We start from the raw sequence: 26,983 nt of genomic DNA, 5'->3' as shown, positions 1-26,983 counted from the left end.
AGAGAGAGGTGTAGATGGGCTGTACAGTTTCATCAGGTGATTTCTCATATACAATTCTAAAAGACTGAGACATGAGTTAGAGAACCAAAGGAATATAAGACATTCATGTAATTCCCTTAAATGTACCAAAATAGGGCTGACCTTAGAACTTAGAAAACCCTACCCTTCTACCTCCAACCACAATATGGCCAACTTGTAAAAACATGGAAGTCACTGCTGGACACTGAGGAAGCCCAACTCACAGAGAGCAAGGAGGAGGCCAACGTCTTCTCTCTTTCCCAAGTTCAACATATATGTGGATCTGACAAGCAACCTTTAGATTTAAACGTATCACCATCAACAGATCTGGAACAAAGTGCTTTCACATATATTATCCAATTCAATCTTTACAAAACCAAATTAATCTATTAATGTGTATGAAGATTGTAGAGGCTTAATCGGAAGGCAAAATGGAATAAGGCCTGCAGGCAAGCAGACACTCTCATGTTCCCCACCTTTTTGGGGACTAGTGTATAGGCAGCTCCTCTTTCATTCTTTCCTTTATTCTAGCACAGCCATTCTCAGACTATGCTGCACATAAGAAATGTTGTTATACACACGAAAACTACAAATACCATACTTTATGAGCAATCTGAAGGATTTACTAGGATAACTCTAAGTCTGGGGTTTTTGTCCTATACTCTTGCTTTCAAAACCTAACAAAACCAGCATAAGATTTAATATCACTGCTTGTTGAATTAATGTATGATCACTCATGCTTTCCAGGTCCTGTATAAGGACAGTCCAGTTAGTGTTTATGGGATGCAAAAAAAAAAAAAATTCAAGTCTTAATTGTTCAAAATTAAGGCAGGGTATAGGGGTTTAAACATGTCTCAAGATGTTGCTCTGTTTTAAGGGCAGCACTGCTTTGAGTATATTCGTTTTTTAAAACTTCACATCCATCCAAACAAAGTCCAACTATAACCACAAAAGACTGAAGCCCTATAAATCTAAATAAAAGGACAATTTTTTTTGTGTGGTTCTACTCATGAGGCAATGTCATTAAAGGCAAAACATAATGCTGAGGGTAACGGAGCTGCTTAAACATTCAAGTCCCTTTCCTTATTAGAGAAATCTCAATAATATGGAAATAACTATTTGTTTTTAATTGTGTGTTCAAGATCATGGATGCACCTGACTAACTTCTTGTATGGGAAATTATTGTCATCTCTACATTGACAAGTGGAGAGTCCTCACTGAAAAAGGCTGGTATTTTGTAGTTTTATTTTAATTAGAAAAGGACCAATGTCTTTTGTTTTTGCTTTTCTTGTTGTTGTTTGTTTTTTTTCAGTGAGAACAAATTTTCTTAGGATGGGAAAATATGACTCAGTTTTTAAAATATTTACCTTGTTTACAACTTTTCAAGATTAAATCTAATGTGTAAAGAAATGTCAATTTGTATAGACTGGTTCTTGGACTAACTCCAAAGATCATGGACCATCCCCAGAAACCTGAAAAGGAAGAGAGAACTACACTGTGTTTACCAGGTTCATGATAATCTCTGCTACAGTTATACCTGAGTGTGAGTTTTGCTCTAATTCATAAAAATAACAGCCAAGAATGCCCTGCATTCTGCCTTTTCACAGCCCAAACTAAGGAAACTTTTATACAACTAGCCTGGATATTCCTGCATACAATTCAACCAACTCTTCAATGCTCCCCCTCCAAAATAATCAAAGTCTGAAGTAATCCAAAAGTGGCTTCCATGTCCTCAAGTTCCCTAGAAACTATACAATACTTAAAGTTTGTCTTAAGATTCTGTGATTCATTCTGAGTCGTGTAGCAGCATGACTACATTTCATCTGGCCTGGGGCAAGCACTCTCTCCAGAGATATTACTCTTTCCCAAACCTGAATAATTTGCAGGCTGGGGGAGGAGGGGATTGCTATTTAATAAAAGCAATTGAAGAACTATGAATAGTGACTGATTGCTGATGAGCTAATCAGAATGTCAAGGGACAGAAATAATAAATAATAACTTACTCAGACATCACTGTCCAAGTAAACAGCAGGACATGCCAAATGAAAATTAATCTGATTAACACACTCACCTTAGAAGCAAACCGTCAAATCTTTCTCTGTCCACTCTTCATTTATCTCTTTTCATATTCTACTCTAAGAGAATCAAAGCCCTTGTTTTCAGAAGTTGGTTGCATAGCTCACATACCCTGCATCTCTTCTCTTCTCTCACCACCCCCTACCCAAGTGGCTATTTTGCTCTTTTACACCCTACACTTTTCTCTTCCCTTTGTTTATCTAACTCTGCTTAATACTTTAAAGTTGCTCCTTATATTTAAAAACTTGTTCATATTTTTCTCTTCAAAAATGTTAGTTTACTATTACTTCTTATTAGCTACTATGTTGTGATTGCTAAAGTGTTAGATACTACACTTAGGATTTTATACATATTAACTAATTTCATCATTACATCAATTATATGAAATAGGTAGTATTAGTTCCATCTTACAGGATTGGAGATGTAGCTCAGTGATAGAGTGCCTGCCTGGCATGTGTGAGTTTCTGCGTTTGATCCCCAGCATCATACAAAACACAAACAAACAAACAAAACCATTTTACAATAAGGATAAGAAGTCTTAGGAAATTATGTAACTTACCATCATTCATATGTTTATTAAGTGGCAAAGTTGGATTTTTAACTCCTTTCATAGCTGGCTGCAAAGTCTATGTCATCCACCCATCAATACTACCCCCAAACAGTTAAATAAAAAAGCAATTTGTAAACCATATATTTTTATGTAATTTGATATATTTATCATATTCAACTTATTATTCTCTTTAGAAAAACAACCTGGATTAGAAATAGCTAGCAACGAGGCAATGCTATTGCTATACAGTGGAAATTAATCCCAAGCACTATGTGTACCAAAACAAAAATAAAACACAAAACAATTCACTGAGAGAGGCAAGCTAAAATGTTAATGAGAACCTATGGGGAAAGAGGAATACCAAAGCTTTGCTGAGGAAAACTGTCCACTATAACCTCTGAAAGATATCAGGAAAAGATATTCCTAAAAGAAGTATAATAGCAAGACATTAAACCAAAAATACTAGAAGAAGTAGCTTTTAAATTTTGTTAAAACAGAAAAGCCTGGCATAGGAGAATGTAAGCAATTGTTTCATAGAATTAAAAATCATTAGAAATTTTGTAATTCTTAGCCTGTACTAAAAACTTGATTAAAATATAAAAGATTTTAGAGTGACATAAAATTGGAGTGTAGAAAAGCAACATTTGCTATGAGTAGAGTATCTGGATTCAAATCTCAGTTTTTGTCTGTTAGGCAACTACTTCATATCTCTGTGCCTTCATTTTCTTATCTGGTAAGAATAGAGCAGTACCCGCATCATGCAGGTATTGACCATAACCTGAGATGACACATTAACAGTCTTTAAAAGAATGCTTAGCACATAACGATGTGCTCAAAAAATTGAACTATTATATTTGTGTTTTAAATAATTTGAAGAAAGATGTGGACTTCTATAAATGTGATTTTTTAAAAATAATCTTCAAGTAGAAAAAAATTATCATTACAGCTAGCATTATATGGCATTCTTTTTTTTTCCCAAAATTATGGTACATAAAAAAATGATAGTCTTTCCAAGGCAGAATAGAGTAAATGCTAGAGACTACCCAGCAACATGGCCAGCAGCCCAGGGGCTCCAACCAGACCAGATTCTACCATGTGGCTTCCCCCAAGTCTGAGAAGCTGGCCTCTCAGCAAGTCCTCCTTCCTTGCCCTGCTTAGACACACTAGTCGAATGCTGCAATTTAACCCTTTTGAAGATAGCCAGATGTAATCAGAAATGAATTATATTGATATCCATACTCCTTGGCTCACATAAACTCTTTGGTATTTATTCTGAGAAAATAATGCAACAAAAGAAAAAAAAAGGAAAAAAATGCCATAAGCACAAGATTCCGACTTTGCACTAAACATAATACCACAATAGGATGGAAAATTAAATGTCCGGTATAGGAGCTGTTGGTTTGATAGACTAGTTAATGGAGAAGGAAAGGTTATTCATTTCTCTTGGTAGCTTTTGCTTTTTTGTTTGTTTGTTTGTGGGTTTTTTTTTTGTTTTGTTTTTTGCTCAAATAGCCTAAGGAGAAAAGTTTGAGTTTTCCTTCCTAGACACAGTAATATCCATAGCAGAAATACTAGTTAACAAAGGAGTACTAGTGGGATCTTCAATAAAAGGGATATATAATGTATGCAGTAGTTACATATAGCATTCCAATTTAATGCCCTCATTTGCAAAACGTAAGACTCTTTTTAAATTAATAAAATTAGTGAAAAGCAGAAAATAAAACAGTATGTGCTCTACTATGTGAAATCTAGTGTAATAGTGCATTCTAGTGGAAATGGGATTAAAAGGCAAAATGTACGTATGAGCTATTGGGCTAGGGAAGTAAAGCTGTAGGGAAATTTTCCTGTTCAAAATAAAACAATGCAATAATGCTTATGTGATATTTCTGATTAAGATACCTCTAAAAGAAAGATATTCTTAATTTGGGTGTTTGCTTTAAATGTCCTTATCTGTCTTTATCATAGATGCCATACATTCTAATTGTGATACATTTCAATGTTATAACCAGGAAGGTATAAACTATAAAAATACCCTCTCACACCCTTATTGCCGTCCTACTAATGCCACTACCTAGAATACAAGCTCTTAATAGTCTCTACAGATTTTCATATTCTATGCATATGCAACATATATTTGTACACATAAATACACACACACCATGCTCTTCTTTAAATAATGTGATTCACACTTTTTTCACTTAGACTATATCTTGAACCTGTTTACATGATACCATATTTTAAGGTTACAGAGCTTTCTTTTGTCCCAATCACAATTTATTTACCATAACCTTGAACTCATCCTGACCAAACAAGAACCCCTGATTGTTCCCTTACAATCTGACCCTCTCTCAGCATTCTTCTTCCCCTGAATGACATTACATCTATACTTATGCAGATGACAGAAATCTAGAAATCATCCCTGACATCTCATCATTCTTCCTCAAATTCAATCCAATACCCTCTTTCATCCATTTTTACACTTCAAAATGTCCCTCTTATCTTCATTTCCTTATTTCCACTAGAACCCACAATGTCATGGTCTCTATCCTGGGTTACTGTAGTCTAGGCTGGTAGTGCATCTATTTGGGCTCCTCCAACCTCTTCACAAAGCAGCTGAAGTACTCCTTTTGAAATGCAAATCTGATCTTGTCCTGCTTACAGCCCTCTGGAAGACTTCCCCGTTGGCCTTAGTATAAAGATGAAACCCTTTATGGTCTCCTAGGTCCCACAAGACTTGTTCTTGACCCTAGCTCTAGCCTCATTCATAGGGCACTCGCCCCTCTTTCTGCTCCAGCATCTCTAAACTTTCTTCAGCAATTTCTTTTTGACATGCTCTACCTGCCCCAGGGCCTCTTGCAGACCTCTTCTTTTTGCCTTCCCCACTGTACCTCACTAGCATTTATTCATCCTTCACAACTCCTCTACTTCTTGGAAAAACCTTACTCTCCCCTTCCCCAACCAAATGCAACCGAATCTTCTACTTAGATGTTCTAATAATGTTTATAGCACTTATCATACTTCTAACGGCATGTTTACCTGTGTAATAATTTGATGATTCATCACAAAGATTGATTTGAAAAAGTAATTTGATTAATCTTTGTCAATTCCATTTAGTGTAAGGAGTTCTGTGATGGGTGGAATTGTGTATTTCCCAGCTTCTAACACGGGGTCTCAAAAACACTCAGCACTCTCTCCTCCAAAAAATAATAAATAAAAGAATTACTAATTCAAAAATACAACCAAGATTTTTTCCCAGTTTTTCCTTATTTACTATCAATACTGCAATAAACACCCTTATCTCTATCTTTGAACTCTTTCATCAATATATCTGTAAGCTGAACTTTTAGAAGAAAAATGGCTAAACACAAAATACTGTACATTTCAGATTTCTGATATGAACATGTAGCAACCTGCTCTGTTTTCACTCCTGCGGTACTGGTCTTTGATTAGAATCAACTATGTAACTACAGAAAATGAAAGATGTTAAAGGTGCTACATTGATTAACTATTTCATAAGTGAGAAAAGCCGATATCACCTTACCACAGAGGGAGAAACGCTAATTTGCTAAGAAGGAAAAAAAAAAAAAAAACGTGGGGCTAATTTTTTTCTTTTCTTTTCCATTCTGAGGTAAAAGAGCAACTATATTTCTATACCTACTGCTAAAAAAATAGGGAACTAAACTATTTCACTTTAACTGCTATCGGAAAATTAACTGTGATCTCTTCTTTCAAATTCACAGTGAACCCCAAATCTCCATAATAATCAAAGTGGTAACCAGATGAATGAGTGAAAAGCTAAAGAATGGGAAAGGATTTACACTGAAGCTGCCTAACCCCTAAACATTTTTTGAAATGAGCGGCTTCATTTATCAGAAAAGAAAGTCTGTCCTTCTATGTCACAACAGATGCCGTGGCGATTCCCGTGGCACAGGCTGCCAAAGATCTATTCTAAAAATCTGATTAGCCTAAGGTAATTAGATAGAAAGTGAGATGTGCTAAAGATGAGTGATTTTTAAATAATAAAATGGATTTAAATCACTACTGCATAAATATTGTATTAAAATTCTTAGATGAAGATTAAAAAAAATTTTTACCAGAGAGGGATCCAAGAAGAAAAGAGTGTTTTAGGTTTTACCCAGATATTAATGTTTCTGAGAATTTAACAGTATTTATGCCATCAAGGAATATTTTGAAACTATTTATTTATTTCCCATGATAACTTTTACAACTTAAACATTATGGATCATTACTTCCCAAGCTCTGGTGCAGGAAACAGCCCTGCATTCAAGGAATTGCAAGTAGCCGCCTGTGGATCAGGTGAATGTTGACAAGCCAGAACCTCACCTTTGAGCATTTCTTTCTCGGAAATATGAGCTCAGCCCAAGAACGCCTGTGGCATCTTCAACAACTGGGAATAAAGCCATCCCTAGTTGCCGTTTGCATTATTACAACCCCACAAAAGTACATGGCACTTTCATAAAAGACAGAGGGAATAAAAGGGGAGAAAGTTGTTCAACATTAAAAAAAAAAAAAAAAAAAACACTGCACACAGACAGTGAGCATGTTATTTCTAACCTAACAATTGAAGTGGAGGAGAAAGTTCTGGGTATGAGGAAGGAGTAAAAGCAGCAGATAAAAGTTGGTTGGTAAAGATGAGAATAGTCAGTCTCTCCTTTCTTCACATCTCTCATCAGAGTCCTCCATAGTTTAGAAGACTCCGGGGCATAAAAATGGTTTCTATAGTCAGAGTGCTACTTGGAAAGGGGGTCGTGGAAGGAAGTCTTGCATCCTCCGCAGATTAAGTTTTAGCAATCACATTTTCAAAGTTAGATCAGATCATCAAAATAAACAATCAATAGGCAGATGGGCAGACATGAAAGAAAAATCTGTTCCAAGACATGTTGGAAACACTAAGAATATGCCCCCTGAGGTAATCAGAAACCAGCTAATCTGACATGGAGTGAAGTTATTTTGCTATTGAAAAGATAAAAAAAAAAAACTGTAGTCATAAGTATTGCAAGGAAATATATCATAAGAGAGTGGGGCAATGACTGAAGGGAGAATTGCCCCACATTTTCTTCTGGGGAAGAAACAGCCAAGGGTTGAGCTGTCCTAAACGAGAGCATCCAGCATCTTGCCTGCTCCCCTGTACCCCTGGGTGTCCCCAACATCCGCGGCCACTCTGCCTGAAAAGCCTGCTCTGCTCCAACAGACAGCAAGAAATAATAGGAAAGCAGTGACTCCAGGATGCAAGCTAAGAACAGGGCATTTTGCAGGGGAAAAAGAATCTTTCATTTTCTTCTCAGATTTTCATGTTTGAAAATGGAATAGAAGAGAGAGGACAGAATGTGTTAAATTACCCTGTCGGCGCTATTTTCAGGTTGTAAGAGATGAACTTGCAACACATAAGACCATTCTTTTTACACAGTTGATGAGAAAAATCAAATAAAATGTTTCTACCACAAGTATCTATGTCAGCTACACTAAAATGTTATCATGGCCTTCAAATAAAATATTCATTGCAAGAAAGGTGACTACTTCTGCAATTGTAAAAGAATAGAACAAGTAAAGTTGATTTTCTTGTTGAGCAGCACAAACTGTTAGAAAGGTCTCAAGTTGAAATCTATCTGTACCTTTCACCCACTGATGCTGGTTCTGCTTTTCCAAGCAAACAGAAGGGAGTTCATGTCTACTTTTACTCCGCTCAAGCTAAACACTTCCAGACCCTCTGAGAATACCTCCTATGACAGAATTGCCAGACCCTTCACCATCCCCACAGACTGCTCTGGAAGTTGTCTAATTTGTCAACGTCTCTCTTTAAATGTGACAGCCAAAATGAACACAATACTACAGATGTAGTTGATTAGAGCAAGGTCTACTATTAATTTTTGTGACATATGGACACTATACTATTAACATAGCCTAACTCTGACATATATATATACACATATATATGCATATATATATATACATATATATATATATATATATATATATATATGTGTGTGTGTGTGTGTGTGTGTTTAACTATATCATGACACTGGTTCATATTAACCTTTTTTCCCCTAAAGAACTGCCACCATACTAAGTCATCTCCTTTCTTCCACACCAATGAATTACGATGCATTTGCTGCTATAAAATATCTTTTTGCTTTCAGCATAGCATTGCACCATATTTGAATGGTGTTTAACTCTAAATTCTGTTATCTGTTTGTAACAGCTATCCCTTCTCCAGTCATCCATGAATTTTAAAGCAAGCCTCCTAGATCTTTGTCAAAATTATTCAAGCAAATGCTAAAAAAAAAAAAAAAAAAAGAAAGAAAGAAAGAAAAAAGAAAAAAAGAAGAAGAAGAAGACTAAGACCCAGGGCAAAGGTTTGTGACCCTACTAGGGTTACTCCCTTACCAAAACCCAATAACCCACACACCTAGCTAGTGCTGGTTTCAGCCTGCCTCCCATTCACCCAGCAATTCTGCTAATTAGTCCTCACACAAGAGCAGCCAGAAGCCTTGACAATTACTTTGCTGAAAGCAAGAATTGCTTATCTTTAAAAACCAAGTGTAAAAGATCTATACATATTAAAATTATAGTTGTATCAAAATATGCATGCACACAGACCAAAGACCAGAAGAAAAGGAACATAAGTGGAAATGTTTATTCCAGTGTCAGGGTGTGGAGACTGTGTGTTGGGTGGGGGAGTGTTATATGTTGTTTTAAAATTCAATATTGTCTTCAATACTTTACATTATTTGAAAAATCAAAATGTGGTAATTATGTAGAGATAATTTAGCTTAGGAGCAATCTATGTGAAATAGTTTTGAGAGCACTGAGACTCTATCTGTTCCTATCAACCTGAAAACTCTGAGCAGGAAAACAGTTATTTGAAATGACTTGTTGATCCTTAGAAACACTGGCTTTAAAAAGATTTTTTTTTAATTTAAAAAAAATATAGTACTTAATGTTTCTGGGGAGACAGACTGAAGAACTGAATCCTAAATTTAGAACTCGGATGTTAGACGTGTGTGTCCATTTGTCTATCTGTCTCTTGGAAAGGTTAGGAAAGTATGGAAAGAAAAGAGTCATCATGCTTATATTTCTGTGAAGCTCTGAACTAAAATTCAGCAAAGTGAAAAAATTTCCTTTTCCAGCCCAAGACTCTCTAACAGACACATAAACCCATATCATCTATTCATCTAGAGTTATTTTTACACTAAGAGTAGGAAATAAGATAAATAATAGAATATTCATTTAGGTGTTTATAGAGTTTGGAAGAGTAAATTTTAAGAAAGGAAATTGATTGTAAGTATGTGTGGACAATTAGTAAGAAGAAAGAAGGAAGAAACACAACACAGAGAAAGAGGCAGGCTGATTATTTTGGAGAAAATGTGATCTGTAAACACTGGTCTTATCAGAAACACAAACAATCTGGATATTTGACTTGAGAATTTTTAACAAGACAGGATTTCTTCATTGCTTCAGTATTTTGTTTAGAGGATGATTTTCATCAATGGAAAACCCGAGTGTTAGAAACTGGAAACATGTTATCTTTATCTCTTTGGGGTTGTCTCTAATCAGTTTTTTCTGGAACTATTCCTTGCTATTTTCAATGTCTGTGAGACAAGTGAAAATTCTACTCTGCTTAAAAATATAATTTGACTACCATACTAGAAGTTATGCTAAATATGAGATAAATCAACAGCTGTTAGATTTATGGCAAACTGTTATAAAAATTGATAAAATGAGTATTACAAAGTCCAGTTACTATTTGACAAATGAAAATTCTACTTTGCTTAGAAATAAGTTTTCCCTACCTTCTTAGAAATTAAGACAAATACAGGTGGCAAATCACAAGGCTCATAGATCCATACAAATTGCCCTTTTAAAAATGGATAAAATGTCCAAATAGAAAGTCCAGAAATTATTTGACATGGGAAAATTTTAGTTTCTTTTGAAATGCAATTTCCCACTCCACTAGAACTAAAATACATGAGGTAAATCAACAGCTTCATGATAAATGGTAAATTGTTATAACAGAGGTAAAATATCCAAAAAGAAAGTCTGATTTTTATTTGACAAGTGAAAAATCCCTCTAGGTTTTCAAATGCAATTTTCCGACCATACTAGAAGTTAAATATAGGTGGTTAATCAACAGTTTGATATATCCATGGCAAATTCTTGTAAAAATGGATAAAATGCCTTTATACAAAGTTCAGTTATCATTTGGTAAAGTAAATAATGACAACTAACACCTTGTTCACTTTACATTTGACCTTGTAAAAATGGGTAGGAAACCATCAACATCGGGAATAAATATCTGAGAAAATCTAAAAGTCATTTAGATATTAAGTATCAAAAGTCTTTAAAGTCCTTATCTACTAATATTTATTGGTTTTTTGTTTTTAAATTTGTTTTTAATAACACAAAAATATCTAAAGTATCTACTGATGTTTGTTATTTTAAATATTGTGTTGTTTTAGATAGCAGAAAAGTTTTATCTAAACTAATTATCTATTGATATTGCCTTTTCCCTTAGAAAAATATATTTCTAAGCAAAGTGAAAAAGATTTTTTTTTCAAATATAGAGGGAAAAAACAGGAAATACAACAAAATGACAATTATGTATATGTAAGAATAGTGAAAACAGAAGAAATTCTACTGTTTTCTGGTTTTAAATATTTATATACCAAGGTTGTTCATTAAAATATTTAATTAGAAATTAATTTATTTCATTTAAAGAAAACTCTGAAAATTTAATCTTATTTAATATTTAAAGGCTATTTGGAAGGAAAACCCTTGAGGAAAATTAACTTGATTCCATTTTTTAATTTTCAGAAAGTATATATGTAATCATGAAAAATATATATTCTTTAGATACCTATATAAGAATAGAGAAAGTATAAAAAAGCAGATTCTATAATATTTACTGGTATTATTGCAGGGTGAAAAGGTTACAGGTGATCTTGATTTTCTTCTTTATACTTTTCTGGGGTTCTTCCCCTGAATTTTGGACGATGAGTAGAAATCATTTTATTATGATAAAAATACTAATTAAGTTTTTTAAAATTTTACAAAAATAAATCCTGGCTAACATTTTGAAATTAAAACATCAAACTGATTTAAACTTTGAAAGTCTCGGATGGGTTTTTTTAAAGTTGAATTTTCCCCATTTTTCAACTACACTACTTTTTAATTCATTTTTTTAGGAGAACAAAGTCTATCAGTTAACAACTGGGTGAAGTAACTTGGGTTAAAAAACAAACTGCTAAGAATTTGACAGTCGGGCAGTCACCAGAACAGTGCTCTAAAAATTCCTAGAATTATTATGTATTGCAGAAGAGGGTTAGATTAAATTAAAAGTCACTTCTAAAAAAGTATTGTGTTCTCCCAACTTCTAGAAAAATGCCTTTCATGATTGGAAATCTGCGCTTCATTCATTCAATTGTTCACAAATCTTAATGGTGAACATTTATTTCTAATTAGATGTAAAGTCTCACTAAATGGACTAAGTTTACTTCATTCCTAGAAAGGTTCGCTTTTTTAACCGGCTCCCCACCACTTTGTCAAGCACAATGGGTAAAATTCTCATTTATCCTCTAAGAATAAAATAGGTGGCATCAATGTTACCAAAGTATGTTCAATTTTAGTCTCTAAAGACTAACGTGTTTCATCTGTGTTTCAGAAATATCAGTTGTAAACAATTTTATTTTCTCACTTAAACTTCTTTTACTAAGATTAGCAACAGATTGTCAGTTTTCCTAATGCATAACACTTTGAGGCGGTTTAGATGGGAATCTGCACTACGGCTTTTATTTAGCATTCTTTCTCATCAGTAATTTTCCCCCACTTAAAAAAAATGTTTATTGGTATACATTCACACAAATATTCGGGGCCGAATCTCGGCAATCCGCTTCAAAGGATTAGACGTGCGGTTACCATAAGCAAACGCATTCATTCACCCTAAAAGATTTAAGAAAATGTAATGTTTGTAGAGAAAGCGAGGTCTCTATGTAAACCTCCGAAGCTGAGAGCCTCCAAAGCCCGCCAAGCACAGTGGAAGCATCCACAGCTGTTTTCAATTGTTTTTGCTTTCTCAAAATAATGCACTTGGTGGGGCAAACGGTGCTGTTTGCAGCATCTCCAGCCCCCAAACCGGGGTTAACCCTGACCTGAATGCCCTGTTTGGCTCCCGGCATCGCATGATTTCGCTTCCCTGCTCGGTAAAAACCTAAGAAAAATGGGATTTCCACCTCGGAGAAATGCGTTTAGGAAGAAGAGTGAATTAGGTGTTTTAAATGTCGGGTTTTAGTGTTCTCTCTCAATCAGATTCAAGAAAAAGAAAAAAGATGTTATTTGAAGAGGGGGACGCGGTTTGACACCTATTTCCTTTGGCTCCTATCTAGGCCAAGGAGCCCCAATAACGGGGTAACATCCCCCCAAAATGGGCAGCGACCCCCTGGTCTTTGCTACAAGATCGAGAGAGGTCCAACTAGGGGGCTGGGGTGGGGGGTCAGAGGGTGCTGGGAATGGAAACTGGAGCTGAAATTTCTGCGCCCGCTGGTCAGGGAGGGGCCAGTGGGGGTGCAGAGAAAAAGAAAAGGCCAGGGGTCAATCCTGAAGAGGGACCCACAGTCCCCCGAAGTAGGGTACAGGGCATTCTGAAACGGGGATACAATGGGGCATCAAGAGGGGCTGGAGCCCAAAGGGCGAGCCCGGGTACCCGAACCCGAGTGGGGGAGGGGGAGGCGGCGGCCTGTTTGGCCCAGGACCTCCACATCGCGCGCAGGCCACTAACCTGTCAGCAAGAATGTGCCAGTGGTCGCGGGGCTCATCCTGCGTGTCCCCCGACCCTGTCCAGTCCAAGCACAGGGGTCTCCCAGCTCCCACCACCAGGGCAATAGCATTCTTGGCCTGGCTAGGCCGGCCGTCCTCGATTCTCCCCTCCCCTCCCTTTCTTCTTTCTTCCCAGCTTGGCCAGTTCAGCCTCAGCATCCTGCACCCCCTCCCTAATCCCGTACTCCCTCTAGCGGCGGGCCACTGAAGCGTGGCCATCGCCCCCCTCCCCCCTCCCCCATTCTTCCCGCCCCCGCACCCCCCTCCGCCCCCCAGCCCGCAGAGCACGCTGGGATTTGGCGCCCCCCTCCTCTGTTCAGCCTATATAAGGCAGGCGATCTGGGCTCCGGGTACACGCGCTTCAACTTCGGTTGGTGTGTGTCGAAGAAACCTGACTGCGACCTGAGGAGAACATCGGAGAGGGTCCACTGGCCTCTCGAGAGGTCCGCTGAGCGGGCTCGCGTCCGGAGCCACTCCGGGCTGCGGAGCACCCAGTGGAGCCCACGCCTGGCCAGGTGTGGGACCCCTTCCTTCCTGTCTTCGCAGAGGAGTCCTCGCGTGGTGAGTATGCGGTGAGGATGTTTTTTATTTTTAAGATCACATTCATTCCCCGTTTTTATCGGGAGCTGCGGGAGATGGAGTAGCGCCCCAGAATGTCTCCACGCAAACCTTGTCACGCCTTCACTGGCAGAACCCCGAAACTGACTGGGGGAAACCAAGCCTTCAAGGCTCTGGTTTCCAGGACCCAAGTCCAGATACGGTCTGTAGACAGACATGAGCTGCAGACAGGAATGAGCTGCAGACGCACATGAGCTACAGACTAATTTGCAGATAGCTCTACAAATGCGCTACAAAGTGCTATGTGCTAAAACTAATTGACGCTTCCATGCGCTACACACTGATAAGCGCTTCAGTTGCGCTACAAACTTGCGCTTCATGCGCTACAAACTGATGGGCACTTCATGCGCTACAAACTGAGGGGCGCTTCACGCGCTAGAAACTGATAGGCGCTTCATGCGCTAAAGATTGGCGCTTCATGCGCTAGAAACTGATGGGCGCTTCATGCGCTAAGGACTGGCGCTTCATGCGCTAAGGACTGGCGCTTCATGCGCTATGAACTGGCGCTTCATGCGCTAGAAACTGATGGGCGCTTCTCGCGCTACGGACTGGCGCTTACATGCGCTACAGACCTGTAAAAACTGCAGCGATATCTGAGCTGCAGACTAAAGATTAGCTTGCGCTTTAAATGCGCTTCAAATTCTAAGCTGAAGACTAGCTTTTCAAAAGCGCTACAAAAATGATATTAGCTATACAATAGCGCTTCAATGCGCTATAAGGCACATGAACTGCGGAACAATTTACACCTAAAAGGCTTGCAAAGTGGAAACTGCTGCAGAGGTACATGAGCTGCAGGCTGTTTGGCGCTACAGATAAACCAGCTATCAGAGAAAAGGGCTGCAGAGTACAATTACTCTGCTTCTTAGATGGGGACCCCACCCTTTCACCTTTTCGAATGGCTCCCACTGTATTTCTTTGCAGGATGGCTCTGTGCATGATGGTTCTGTTAGACAAAATGGAGCCTTGGGCAAAAAAAAATAGTGTTTAACATTCTGCCCACACCATTCCTGCTATGGCAGTGGAGTGGAAGGGCGCTAACTTTTGGGGATGGCAGATTAGGCTGCCTAGTTATGTTGATTGAAGTGGCGGTGTAGTTGTCGTGGTGGCGCGAATCGGTGTCCAGCAACAGTTTGTGGAAACTGTCGGTTTGCTGAGTTTGGGGGGGGGGGGCTGGATCTGGGGTGATTGCTCTTGCTGCATGAAATGAATCTGGCTGTTGGAGGTTGGTGGGAGGGGTTTGGGGGGGCGGGATCTTGGGAGTGGCGTGCAGACACTCTGCAGCCGTGTAGCAACCAGTCTCTGGCCTGCCCCGCCCATCCTAACGCGCCTTCTCTGCAGTATCTGCTCAGAACGCGCTTAGCGCCTCCCTTCCTCCCTCCCAGCGCCTACTCAGAGCGCGCCTCCCCTGCAGCGCGCCTCCCCAGAGCGCGCCTCCCCAGGCCCCGCCTCTCCAGCGCTGACTCTTGGAGCCAGTCTACCCAGACCCCGCCCCTCCCTGAGCCCCCTCCTCTGAGGTGGCCTGCCCAGACCCCGCCCCTCCCCGAACCCCTCCTCTGAGGTGGCAGCCCAGATCCCTCCCCTCACTGAGGCCCCTCCTCTGAGGTGGCCTGCCCAGACCCCTCCCCTCCCTGAGGCCCCTCCTCTGAGGTGGCCTGCCCAGACCCGCCTCTCTCTGAGGCCCCTCCTCTGAGGTGGCCTGCCCAGACCCCGCCTCTCCCTGAGGCCCCTCCTCTGAGGTGGCCTGCCCAGACCCTGCCTCTCCAAAGCTTGGCTCCACCCTGAACCTGCCTCCTCTGAGCTGGCCTGCAGCCCCTCCTTCAGCAGAGCCTTCCTGCGCTTGCGCAGTGTGAGCCCCCCCCATTAGGCCTTGTCCTATGCGCCTGCGCGCCTTCAATGCCTGAGCCTGGCTGCACAGCCCCGCCCCCCTGAGGTTTCTCTGCTGCGCGGTTTTGCTTTTTGTCCACTAGTATCTAATAAGTACAAGAATAATAAATAAGAACAATTAACAACAATTATACCTGGCATTTGTAAACACTTTTTATAAGTGTTTTGCATATATTAAATAACAGTCTTACAATTTAAACTGATGTTTATGATGGGAATGTCTAAGCTGCCTTGGCTGTGCCTCTAAAGGCAATTTAGCCAAATGTTTTTATTATAAATTAAAAAATATTTTCACATTACCTTTTTTTTTAAAAGACACTAGTGGACCTACTGGAATTGAATGCTTTGGTGAATACAAAGCAAGGAACAATTTGGGCTGTGTTTGTTTCATAGGAGTTTTAAGTGGCACATTGGTGCTGCTGGTTTGGCCTTTGATCAAGGATGAAGTGTTTGTGTGTCTATGAAACTGGGGTTTATTTTCCCCATTGGAAACTAAGGGATTAGCCCTGGCTAACCTGCCTACATACAATAAATTGTGCCTGGCACATGGTAGGCATTCATTAACATGTGTTAAATGACTAGAGTAAATTGGTTTATTTGTCTTCTTGCTTAGTGTTGCAGGTCTTTTCTGTTTTCTTATTCTGCTTTGGTGCTTTGTTGTCCTGGGTTGTACCTTCACATATCTAAGAGTTTCTTAAAAAAAAAAAAAAAGTATGCATTTTTGAACTTTAATAATGTAAGCTGTAATTATAAAGACACTAAATTAATTTAAATTATTCCAAATAGCTTTTTTCATAAAAAGCTAATTATTTAATATTCCAAGTAATTGGCTTTTTTCATAAAAAGCTAATTATTTGTTATCCCAAGTAATTGGCTTTTTTCATAAAAAGCTAATTATTTGTTATCCCAAGTAATTGGCTTTTTTCATAAAAAGCCAATTATTTGTTATCCTAAGTAATTAGTTTTTTTCATAAAAAACTAATTATTTAAATTTTGGGCAAATAGGTTATTAATGGTATACATTGACATTTAAAATTTGTGTAATGAAACATAAAATAGTTACAAAATATAGACTGTTTCAACTGGCATAATTAAACATCTGTATTACTTATTGCCAGTCAAATGTACCATGTAAAAATATTCTAATTAATGAAGAAATTAAAAACCTGGTTCTCTATATTACAAACTATGAGCCAGGAGTTTTTTTTAAGGGGAGAAATGGAAGTTTTTTGGCTTCCAAACGTCTATCACACACCCCCCCCCAATTCCCTGGCCCCTTAAAAATATACAATCTATGGAAAATATGTACATATAATTACAGCTTTAAGTCTGCTGCTTCTTTGGGAATTCTGTGTCTGCATATTAAAGAGGTTCAAAACACTGGTTTAAAAAAAAGTGCATATTAATAGAACTTGTATTTTACAAGTGATGCACATAATACTTTAAAAATTTGGACATTTTGAAAATTTAAAACAATTAAGAGTTGCTTAATGGTGTTTCATTTACTAATGGGATGTATATGTATGGTTTTTTGGGTTTTTTGTTGGTTTTTTTTTTTTTTTTTTTTGGCTACTCTTGCTCTTTGGTGGATTTGGGGTATAAGTTTCTAGAAGTCATTGTGAAAAGTTGATAATTAATCAAATGTACTTAATTACTAAGTAGACTAAAACTGAAATATTTATTATGATTTCTGTCCCAGGCAGCTTGGCTTTTTGCAGTGTGACCTCTCGGTTTTCAAGAATGGGACCTCTTGACCCCACCTCTCCAATCCAGTCCCTATAAGAGGGACTTTAAGGAGCCAGACTTTTATTAGTCAAATCAAGTTGAAATGCTCCTTGCATCCTGTGAACTTGCACTGTACCTGGTGCTGTTAAACATTTTTGTAATTTACTTAAATTTAGTATTAACCTGCCTGCCCACTATTCTGTTAACTTTTAATGGGTTGACTACTTTGCTTTGGTCTTAAGAGTCCCACCCCAAAATTGCAAATCCCAGTGGGGGCTTGAGTCCTAACACTGGTAAAGGTCAGAGGTCTTAAACTGGTGACTTTGCAAGCCAAATAAGGCCTCAATTTTATATGTATATATATTAGTGCTATTCAAACAAACAAAATGTAATGTCTTGAGGGGGACAGAGGAAGGGGCATGCATTCCCCAAATACATAATTGTAGCCCCTTCCTTTGATCTTAACTCCAGTCTCTTCACTTGTAAATTACCTTTCTGTATAATGAAGGCTTTTGAATTTTTAATTCTTATTGATTTTGTTTCCCTAAACAATATATTATTTGATGATTTCCAATTGTAATTTCTGTCCCATCATTTTTTTAATAGATGGTAAAATCATCAAACTTCAGCTTAAATATAGCCTACCCCAGTATCTGTTATTGACATGGAGATTAACCTTCCTGACCTGTGTCAAGCTGCACTAGGCCATGCTGTGACTGCCCTGTAGGAAGCCTTGTCTGTTTTGATTAAAATGTACACACAAGCTAAGTGACACCTTAGTCACCTGACCTTTGTTTATTAGTTGTTTTTTAATGAGACATTAAAATTCTTAATTTAATAAATAAAAATTGTATTATATTGTGCTTTGCATTGCCATTGTTACTATATCCTATTGTTTTTAAAGAGCTGGAAATGAGACTGAACATTACAGGTTATGATGTGTTTGTTGTGACTTCTAATGTTTGTAAGCTTGATAATATATTATCTTGAATGTCAATTATTCATTGTGTTTGTAGCATAAGTTACTAAAGTAATTAAGTTAAAATTATTAAAATTACACACTAACCCTTGTCCCTTAAGGACCTTGCTTGCTCTATTGCCACGCCTTGCAGAGACCATATCAACAGCAAAGAATGTAGGGGAAAATGAGGTGGTATAGTGGATAAGAGGGGTGTTAGGAAAGGGGGGGGGGGGCTCATGAGTGATTTATTACCATATCCCCTTTTATCTTATACCCTAGAGGTTGAAATATTAGTTATTTTCCACTTAACTTCTTTAATTAACATTTTTTTAACTTTATGTAATTTATTTAATAACCGATTTTGCTTTGATAGGTCAGAGAGAAACAAGTTATGGTTTAAAAGTTTTGTTTACTTAAAAGTTTTGAACTTTTAAACTACAAAGTGTTTTAAACATTTTAAACTAAATTTAAATATTTTTTAAAAACTTTTATACTGTTTAAAACTTTTCTTAAACTTTAAAAAGTTTAAAACTTTTTTAAAGTTTTGAACTTTTAAAACTTTCAGAACTTTCAAAACTTCTTGAAGTTTTAAACTTTTCAAGTTAAAAAAGTTAAACTTTTAAAAACTTATTAAACTTTCTAAAGTTTTAAAAACTTTTTAAACTTTCATATATTATATATTAAGTTTTAAACTTCTTATGTATTTAAATTTTCCAGATTTGGGATTTGAAATTATTGAAATTTTAAATGATTAAATCACTCTAAATGCATTTAACACTATTTTTCAGGAAGACACTTTATTATGACTTATTGTGTGATTTATTAACATCACACTCATAATTAGAACATTTAATTCTCCTATACCACCTCCAGACACATCCATTCACCCTACCCCCCTACCCACCCGACTCCACCTTCCACCCTTACCCCTCACCTTTCACCCCCTACCCCCCCAGCCTTCTACCCTCTATCCCCCACCTTCCACTCTCTACCCCCTATCCCCCACCTTCTACTCCCCAACCCCCACTCCCTACCCCCTACCTTCTACCCCCTATCCCCCACCTTCCACTCCCTACCCCCCACTCCCTAACCCCTACCTTCTACCCCCATCCCCCACCCCACCTTCCACTCCCTACCCCCCCCTTCTATCTCCTACACCCCCACCTACCAACCCCAACCCCCAGACTCCCCAGCCCTGAGTACAGCTTTGTCCCACCTGAATATTACAAACCTTTGGGGTGGGGCTATGGTGACAAATCTTGATTAAGAACCAGGAATTGCAAACTGATGACCTGAAGGATCAATAAAGTCCTGGAGTTGTTTGACCAACACAGTATTTAAGGGGGGGGGGGACAAACAAACAAAAAGAATAGCTTTAGTATGTAAATGGGTGCCCAGGTCACTATAGTTGCAGCCCCTCCCTATTTAAACAGAAAGTTACCTTTCTGTTTTCTAATTAATAACCTTATTAGTGCCAACAGACAGTTGTTGAACATTTGCTATGTGGTTTATCTGCATGATATTATTAAATTGAATTTTAATAAGTAATTATGACTTAATTATAATAATTACTTAACTATTATTGGTCATCTTTGAAAAAAAAAGTCTCATTTTCTAGCCTAGTTCTTGTTAGGAGGCATCAATTAATATTTGTTGAATGACTACGTAATGAGGAAGGAAACTGACATATACATGTTGCTGTTAAGTGCCATTTCTGACCCAAAGAGAATTCTCTTTGGGAAGTTAAATTATGGTCAGAAAAGTAATTAGACAGTCTTGTGGTTTTTTTTGTGGTGGCGGTGGTTGTTGTTTGATTTGATAATCAATTATGTTCTCTGTAGAGGTGGACAGAGGTCATGAGAATTGGCATGTATTCTTTTTCAGAGCTGATAAATGCAGGCATCTCTCTTGTTGTGGTTGTTTTTAGTTGTTGTTTAATTGATTGGGATATTAGCTGGTTTTCACCTAATTTCTTTGATTGCAAAAGTTATTTTGGAATTGTTTTGAATAATTTATTTGGTATCTATCTTTGCCTAAAAGTTTCTTGCTTCATTCCCTCCATACAAAAGTACTTATTTTCTGTGTCTTAGCATTCTTTATAGCCTATAAAGGTGAGCATAGTGATGTTAAAGTTTGCATATTGATGAATCACAATGAAAAGGTGATTTTTGAGGAAGAAAAGGTGATTTGAGCATCAGAGAAAGAAGAGTGCTTTCATTATTTGTTGTCCTGATTGATGACTTCATTTGTTTTTCTTTTGAGGATGTGTTTTCTTTGTTGGCTAATTATTAACATGAGCAAGTAGATCAGAGAGGTGCATTAAATACTAAACCTTCTTTGCATTGTGCCCCTTTAGATATATATGTTGAATGTATACTCTTATCTTCATTTACAGAAATAAGCGGGTTTTGAAAACAAAGAGAAGAAGGGGTGCAAGAGGGGGCCAGGATCCAGGCCTCCACCCCCACAGAAGTGAAGCAACACCTGGGAGGTCTCCTCCCACACCAACCGTCACCCTGGGTCCCGACTGCCCACCGCCTCCCCCTCCCCCTCCCCCCAACAACAACAACAACAACAAGCCCAGCGGCCACAAGAGCCCCTGCGTCCCAAACATGACGGAACGCAGGAGGGATGAGCTCTCCGAAGAGATCAACAACCTGAGAGAGAAGGTCATCAGGCAGTCCGAGGAAAACAACAACCTGCAGAACCAGGTGCAGAAGCTCACAGAGGAGAATACCACTCTCCGTGAGCAAGTGGAACCCGTCCCTGAGGATGATGAAGACGACATTGAGCTCCAAGGTGCTGCGGCGGCTGCTGCCCCACCCGCTCCAATTGAGGAAGAGTGCCCAGAAGACCTGCCAGAGAAGTTTGATGGCAACCCCGACATGCTGGCTCCTTTCATGTCCCAGTGCCAAGTCTTCATGGAAAAAAGCACCAGAGATTTCTCAATTGATCGTGTCCGTGTTTGCTTCGTGACAAGCATGATGACCGGTCGTGCTGCCCGTTGGGCCTCTGCCAAACTGGAGCGATCCCACTACCTGATGCACAACTACCCTGCCTTCATGATGGAAATGAAGCATGTCTTTGAAGACCCTCAGAGACGAGAGGCCGCCAAACGCAAGATCAGACGTCTGCGCCAGGGCATGGGCTCCGTCATCGACTATTCCAACGCTTTCCAGATGATTGCCCAGGACCTGGATTGGAATGAACCTGCCCTGATTGACCAGTACCACGAGGGTCTCAGTGACCACATTCAGGAAGAGCTCTCCCACCTCGAGGCCCCCAAGTCGCTGTCGGCGTTGATCGGCCAGTGCATTCACATTGAGAGAAGGCTGGCCAGAGCTGCTGCTGCTCGCAAGCCACGCTCCCCACCCCGGGCGCTGGTGATGCCTCACGTGTCAAGCCACCACCAGGTAGATCCCACCGAGCCCGTGGGAGGTGCCCGCATGCGCCTGACCCAGGAAGAAAAGGAAAGACGCCGTAAGCTGAACCTCTGCCTCTACTGTGGAAACGGGGGTCACTACGCCGACAACTGTCCTGCCAAGGCCTCAAAGTCTTCACCGGCGGGAAACTCCCCGGCCCCGCTGTAGAGGGACCTTCAGCGACCGGGCCGGAATTAATAAGGTCCCCACCAGATGATGCTTCATCTCCACACCTGCAAGTGATGCTCCAGATCCATCTTCCGGGCAGACACACCCTGTTCGTCCGAGCCATGATTGATTCTGGTGCTTCCGGAAACTTCATTGATCACGAATACGTCGCTCAAAATGGAATTCCTATAAGAGTCAAGGACTGGCCAATACTCGTGGAAGCAATTGATGGGCGCCCCATCGCATCGGGCCCAGTTGTCCACGAGACTCACAACCTGATTGTTGACCTGGGAGATCACCGCGAGGTGCTGTCATTTGATGTGACTCAGTCTCCGTTCTTTCCTGTCGTCCTGGGGGTTCGCTGGCTGAGCACACATGACCCCAACATCACTTGGAGCACTCGATCCATCGTCTTCGACTCCGAATACTGCCGATACCACTGCCGGATGTACACTCCAATACCTCCCTCGCTCCCACCACCAGCGCCACACCCGTCACTCTACTACCCAGTCGACGGATACAGAGTTTACCAACCAGTGAGGTATTACTACGTCCAGAATGTGTACACTCCAGTTGATGAGCACGTCTACCCAGATCACCGTCTGGTTGACCCCAACATAGAGATGATACCTGGAGCGCACAGCATTCCCAGTGGGCACGTGTACTCCCTGTCTGAACCTGAAATGGCAGCTCTCCGAGATTTCGTGGCGAGAAATGTGAAGGATGGCCTGATTACCCCAACCATTGCACCCAACGGAGCCCAAGTTCTCCAGGTCAAGAGGGGGTGGAAACTGCAAGTTTCTTATGATTGCCGAGCTCCAAACCATTTCACCATCCAGAATCAGTATCCTCGCCTATCTATTCCTAATTTGGAAGACCAAGCGCACCTGGCAACCTACACCGAATATATTCCTCAAGTACCTGGATACCAGTCGTACCCCACATACACCACGTACCCGACCTACCCAGTAGGATTTGCGTGGTACCCAGTGGGACGAGATGGTCAAGGAAGATCTCTCTACGTACCTGTTATGATCACTTGGAATCCACACTGGTACCGCCAGCCTCCGGTACCGCAGTATCCGCCGCCGCAGCCGCCGCCGCCGCCGCCGCCGCCGCCACCGCCGCCTCCATCTTACAGTACCATGTGAATTCCTGTCATGTCCCTTCAAGATCTCTTCCCTCAAAGATTATTCCTGTGTAGCTTCTCAATCAGTGACTGTGTGCTAAATTGAGCTACTGTATCTTCAAGCCACATCCTCTCTGAAAGGCTACAGAAGGTCAGGGCCACCCTGAACTGGCACACATCTTAAAGCACCAGAAGACCTTCAAAATAATATTTACCAAGAAATTATCTCAGTTTTTTACCTTGACTGCCAATTAAAAAGTTTACTTTCCAAAGAGGTCTGAAACCTCTGTCACCATCTAAATTAATGGCTGCCAAATTTCTTTACAGAGAAGCTGATGCAAACACAGGAAATGCTGATTTCTTAAGGGAGGGGGAGACCAGGAGGAGGAGGACATGACCCTTCTTGCAGCTTCGGGACTCAGTGGAGGACCGAGGCCTTATAAAGGAAGCCACAGTTTTTGGTGCAGTGAAGAAAGGCTTCCGTGATCCTCTTGCTGCACCCTCAGAAACTTCACCATCTTCAAACTCCACTTTCATGGTTCCGTTAATTCTCAAGGAGCAGCAAGTCGACTGGTTCTCCCAGAAGCAGGCAAACACCCCTGCGACATGTAACACCTCAGGCCTGAAAAGTAAGTGCTCTCAGACAGACTCTTGCATGTTAAGAGTGTGCCTTCACATCCTGGTGCAAATCACTGTACCCAAGAACTCTGGCTTTGACACAACATCTTACCATCATCATGCCAGTAATGGCTCCAGGTGTGTTAGGTGTCTGTGAAATGTTGTGACCACCTCTCAATCATGTGTGAGGGCTAAAGATTAGCAAATCAAAGGACTCCTAAATCCTGTACCCAACTCTTAAAAGAGGCTCTGAGTTAATTGTTACCAACTTGTGCTGGGACTTCAGAAAGAATTCTCACGAATGTTGTTAATTGGCTGGAAAAACACCAGTTGAAGTTTGGGAAGCATCTGTCTACGTCTCTGCCTCCATTTGCATCTGGGCATTCCATCATCAGTCCCCTCATTAGACTGTAGCATTAGGATGATTGGAGAGGGGAAATGATTTTGCACCCAGACCCACACTCCTGTGCATGGGAGGGAAGAGGAATTAGAGCACTGGGCACTGTCTTGAGGATATGGACTTCTTTAATGAGAAGATGACCTGAGGGTAATCACCTCGAAAGAATCAAGCTGCCAATGGATGAAAGGCCTCACAAAGCAACTGACAACACAAGAGTTGTCTTCAATCCAGTGACACCTCTGGTGTCTCCTGGACTCTTTGTGCTAACCTGGGACTGCCTGACTTCTTTAACCTAGTCCCTTGCTACTACCTTGAACCACTTGTCTAACCTCTCTCTTTCTGTTTAATTCTCTACTACTGCCATTAACCCTGCTACAGGATTTATATTCCAAATTGCCTGAAGAGGAGTCTTAATGGTGAAGTTTCCTTTTCATCAGCCTCATCTTTCATATATTCATTATTATCCCCCACCCCTTATCCTTGCATGTTTAAACACTTAAAACTTCTATCTATAATAGTGTTCTTTAACAGTGTTTTAAAGTGTTGGCTATGCTTTCAGAAGTTTCCATTGAATGACAAAGTACTATTCAATTCTTATTGTTAAATTAAGTACAAATTTTAAAAAACATAGCGCAAGATATCTCTTTACTGTGAACTTCTTACAATACTGTGAATGAGAGGCTCCTCCGAACTGGAGTATTTATACTAAATCTTCAATTTATTGGACTTTTTAAATTGCACAAAAGAAAAACCTAATTGGCTATTTAGTCTAAAACAACTTTTCCTTATTTTCTTCAATGGAATCAGAAAGCTTGTCAATCACTTGTGTGTTTTAGAGTATTTTTAAAATGGTGCATTTGTGCTTCTGGACTATTGTGAAGCGTTACTTCCGTTTACCTCAAATCTCAATCCATCTTCCATACATTTGAATTCAAATTGTTGTGTGTCAAATTTACAGTTTTCAATTGATCTTCAAGCTGCAGAGTGCCTAGAAATGGGTCATTTTCTGCAGCCCTGGCATGTGCACACGGACATTTGCCACCATTGCAAGCAGAAGCCTGGCCAACAGCAAAACGATCAGGGAGAGCATGCTGGCGTGGGTTCACAACTCACAAAATCCCTGACACGTCGGACTGTTTACTGAAGCTTGTGATTGACTCTTTGGCAGTGTGTACTATGCTCTACTCCTATCTATACTATCTTTTAGGTGTTAAGGATAAGTAATCTTACATTTATTGCTCTATAGTATTGAAATTTAGTTAAGTTTCCTTTCTCATTTTGGTAAGTTTCCTTTCTCAATTTGGTAAGTTTCCTTTCTTAATTTGGTAAGTTTCCTTTTTCAATTTGATAAGTTTCCTTTTTCAGTTTGATAAGTTTCCTTTCTCAATTGATTTATTTTGTTTCTGTTGATCAAATTTATGTTAATTGGATACTTTAAAACTTTCTTTTGGCATTTCCAACAAAAATGCCTTTATTCATAAGGAAGAGACAAGAAGTTAGAAAGGGAGCAAAATAAAAACAGGAAGGAGATAGATAAATAAAACATCAGAATTTGCATTCTTCATTAATTAAATCAAGGAAGAAGATCTAAGAGCTCCCATTGCTAGTCAAGCCTGAAGATAAGTAAGTATGATCATCATGTTAGGATATTGAAATAGAGAAGGTTTACATACATTTATAAAGGGTCAATTCAGTTTGAGTGATGACGTATTTGTTCAATCATGGGAAGACATACGGTGAGCTTGCAGGTGCACAAAATAAGATGGACACATCTAAATGGTGCAGTCTGGAATTTTGTTTAAGTTTGTAGGTACCTCTTGGACTCCTGAATTGATCCAGTCATCACCCACCACAGACATCTCACATCAGATCCTGTTCCAAGATGGCAGCAGAGAACATCCTGCTGGAAAGACCTGAGCAGCAGTGAAGGACCACCAGAGGAAAAGAAGAACCATGTGACATTTTCATCTAAGAGATCACGTGTCTGATGGGACTGAAAGTTCTTTGTTGTTTCAGATTGTAGAACGATGTTAAATTGGTCTGTGGAGTTTTGCATTGTTTTTATTTCTTTATGTAATCAGTTTAAGTAGTAGGGGATATATAATCATAGTATTTTAGGATGGGAGGGACTATTAAGTAATCTTAAGTGGGTGGGACTATTTAGGATAAGTTAGGATAAGATTATGTATTAGATATTGCTAAGTGGACACGTGTACTTACTTATGACCCTTTACCCCCATACCTCTTACCCCTAATGATTTCAAATAAATTCAGAGGGAACTGCAGGGAGATCAATCTATTCAGAATGAATTGGACATGGATTAAATGTTAGTAAAAGTTCACATGTGATTGGATTAATTTCATAAAGGCCCTGGGTATTAACTTCAGGGATCAATTTGTGGAAAGATAGGTGCCCCTTGAGAGTTTGTTGCTAAAATGAAATTGATGATGATGATGTGGTTAATATTCTTGAAATTTGAAAGAAAGTGATGAATAAACCCTTGCTTTTGCCCCTGTCAGTAGCCCTCCTCCTTACCCCTACCCCTTCACTCTAACCCTGCCCCTCCTCCTTACCCTGCCCCAC

General features: G+C 39.7%; 2 protein-coding genes across 7 annotated transcripts in view; one reads left to right on the top strand and one right to left on the bottom strand.

The window, feature by feature from the left end:
• SGCE (sarcoglycan epsilon) overlaps positions 1-13,628 on the bottom strand; it is a 70,638-nt gene extending 57,010 nt beyond the window's left edge. The window contains exon 1 of one of the 5 annotated variants that reach the window (XM_081288158.1): positions 13,437-13,628. In XM_081288158.1, the coding sequence (XP_081144284.1) occupies positions 13,437-13,545 (109 nt within the window). In that variant the 5' untranslated portion in view covers positions 13,546-13,628. The remainder of the gene's footprint in view (positions 1-13,436) is intronic. The other 4 variants (XM_081288156.1, XM_081288157.1, XM_081288155.1 and 1 more) reach the window with 4 other exon arrangements.
• A 204-nt stretch (positions 13,629-13,832) lies between these two features.
• On the top strand, positions 13,833-22,252 carry PEG10 (paternally expressed 10; the record flags this gene model as incomplete). 2 transcript variants are annotated; one of them, XM_081286373.1, is made up of 2 exons in its annotated part: positions 13,833-14,035; positions 21,058-22,252. In XM_081286373.1, the coding sequence occupies exon 2, from the start codon at positions 21,275-21,277 to the stop codon at positions 22,250-22,252; it is 978 nt and encodes a 325-aa protein (XP_081142499.1). In that variant the 5' UTR covers positions 13,833-14,035; positions 21,058-21,274. The 2 variants fall into 2 exon arrangements, with proteins under 2 accessions (XP_081142499.1, XP_081142498.1); XM_081286372.1 differs by having other exon boundaries at positions 13,833-14,046.
• Positions 22,253-26,983: the final 4,731 nt, after the last annotated feature.

Source organism: Spermophilus citellus, assembly GCF_964194105.1.
Source record: "Spermophilus citellus genome assembly, chromosome: 3".
Taxonomy (NCBI): Eukaryota; Metazoa; Chordata; class Mammalia; order Rodentia; family Sciuridae; genus Spermophilus; species Spermophilus citellus.
Note: the sequence above shows the minus strand (reverse complement) of the source record. Positions and strands in the feature narration are given on the sequence as shown.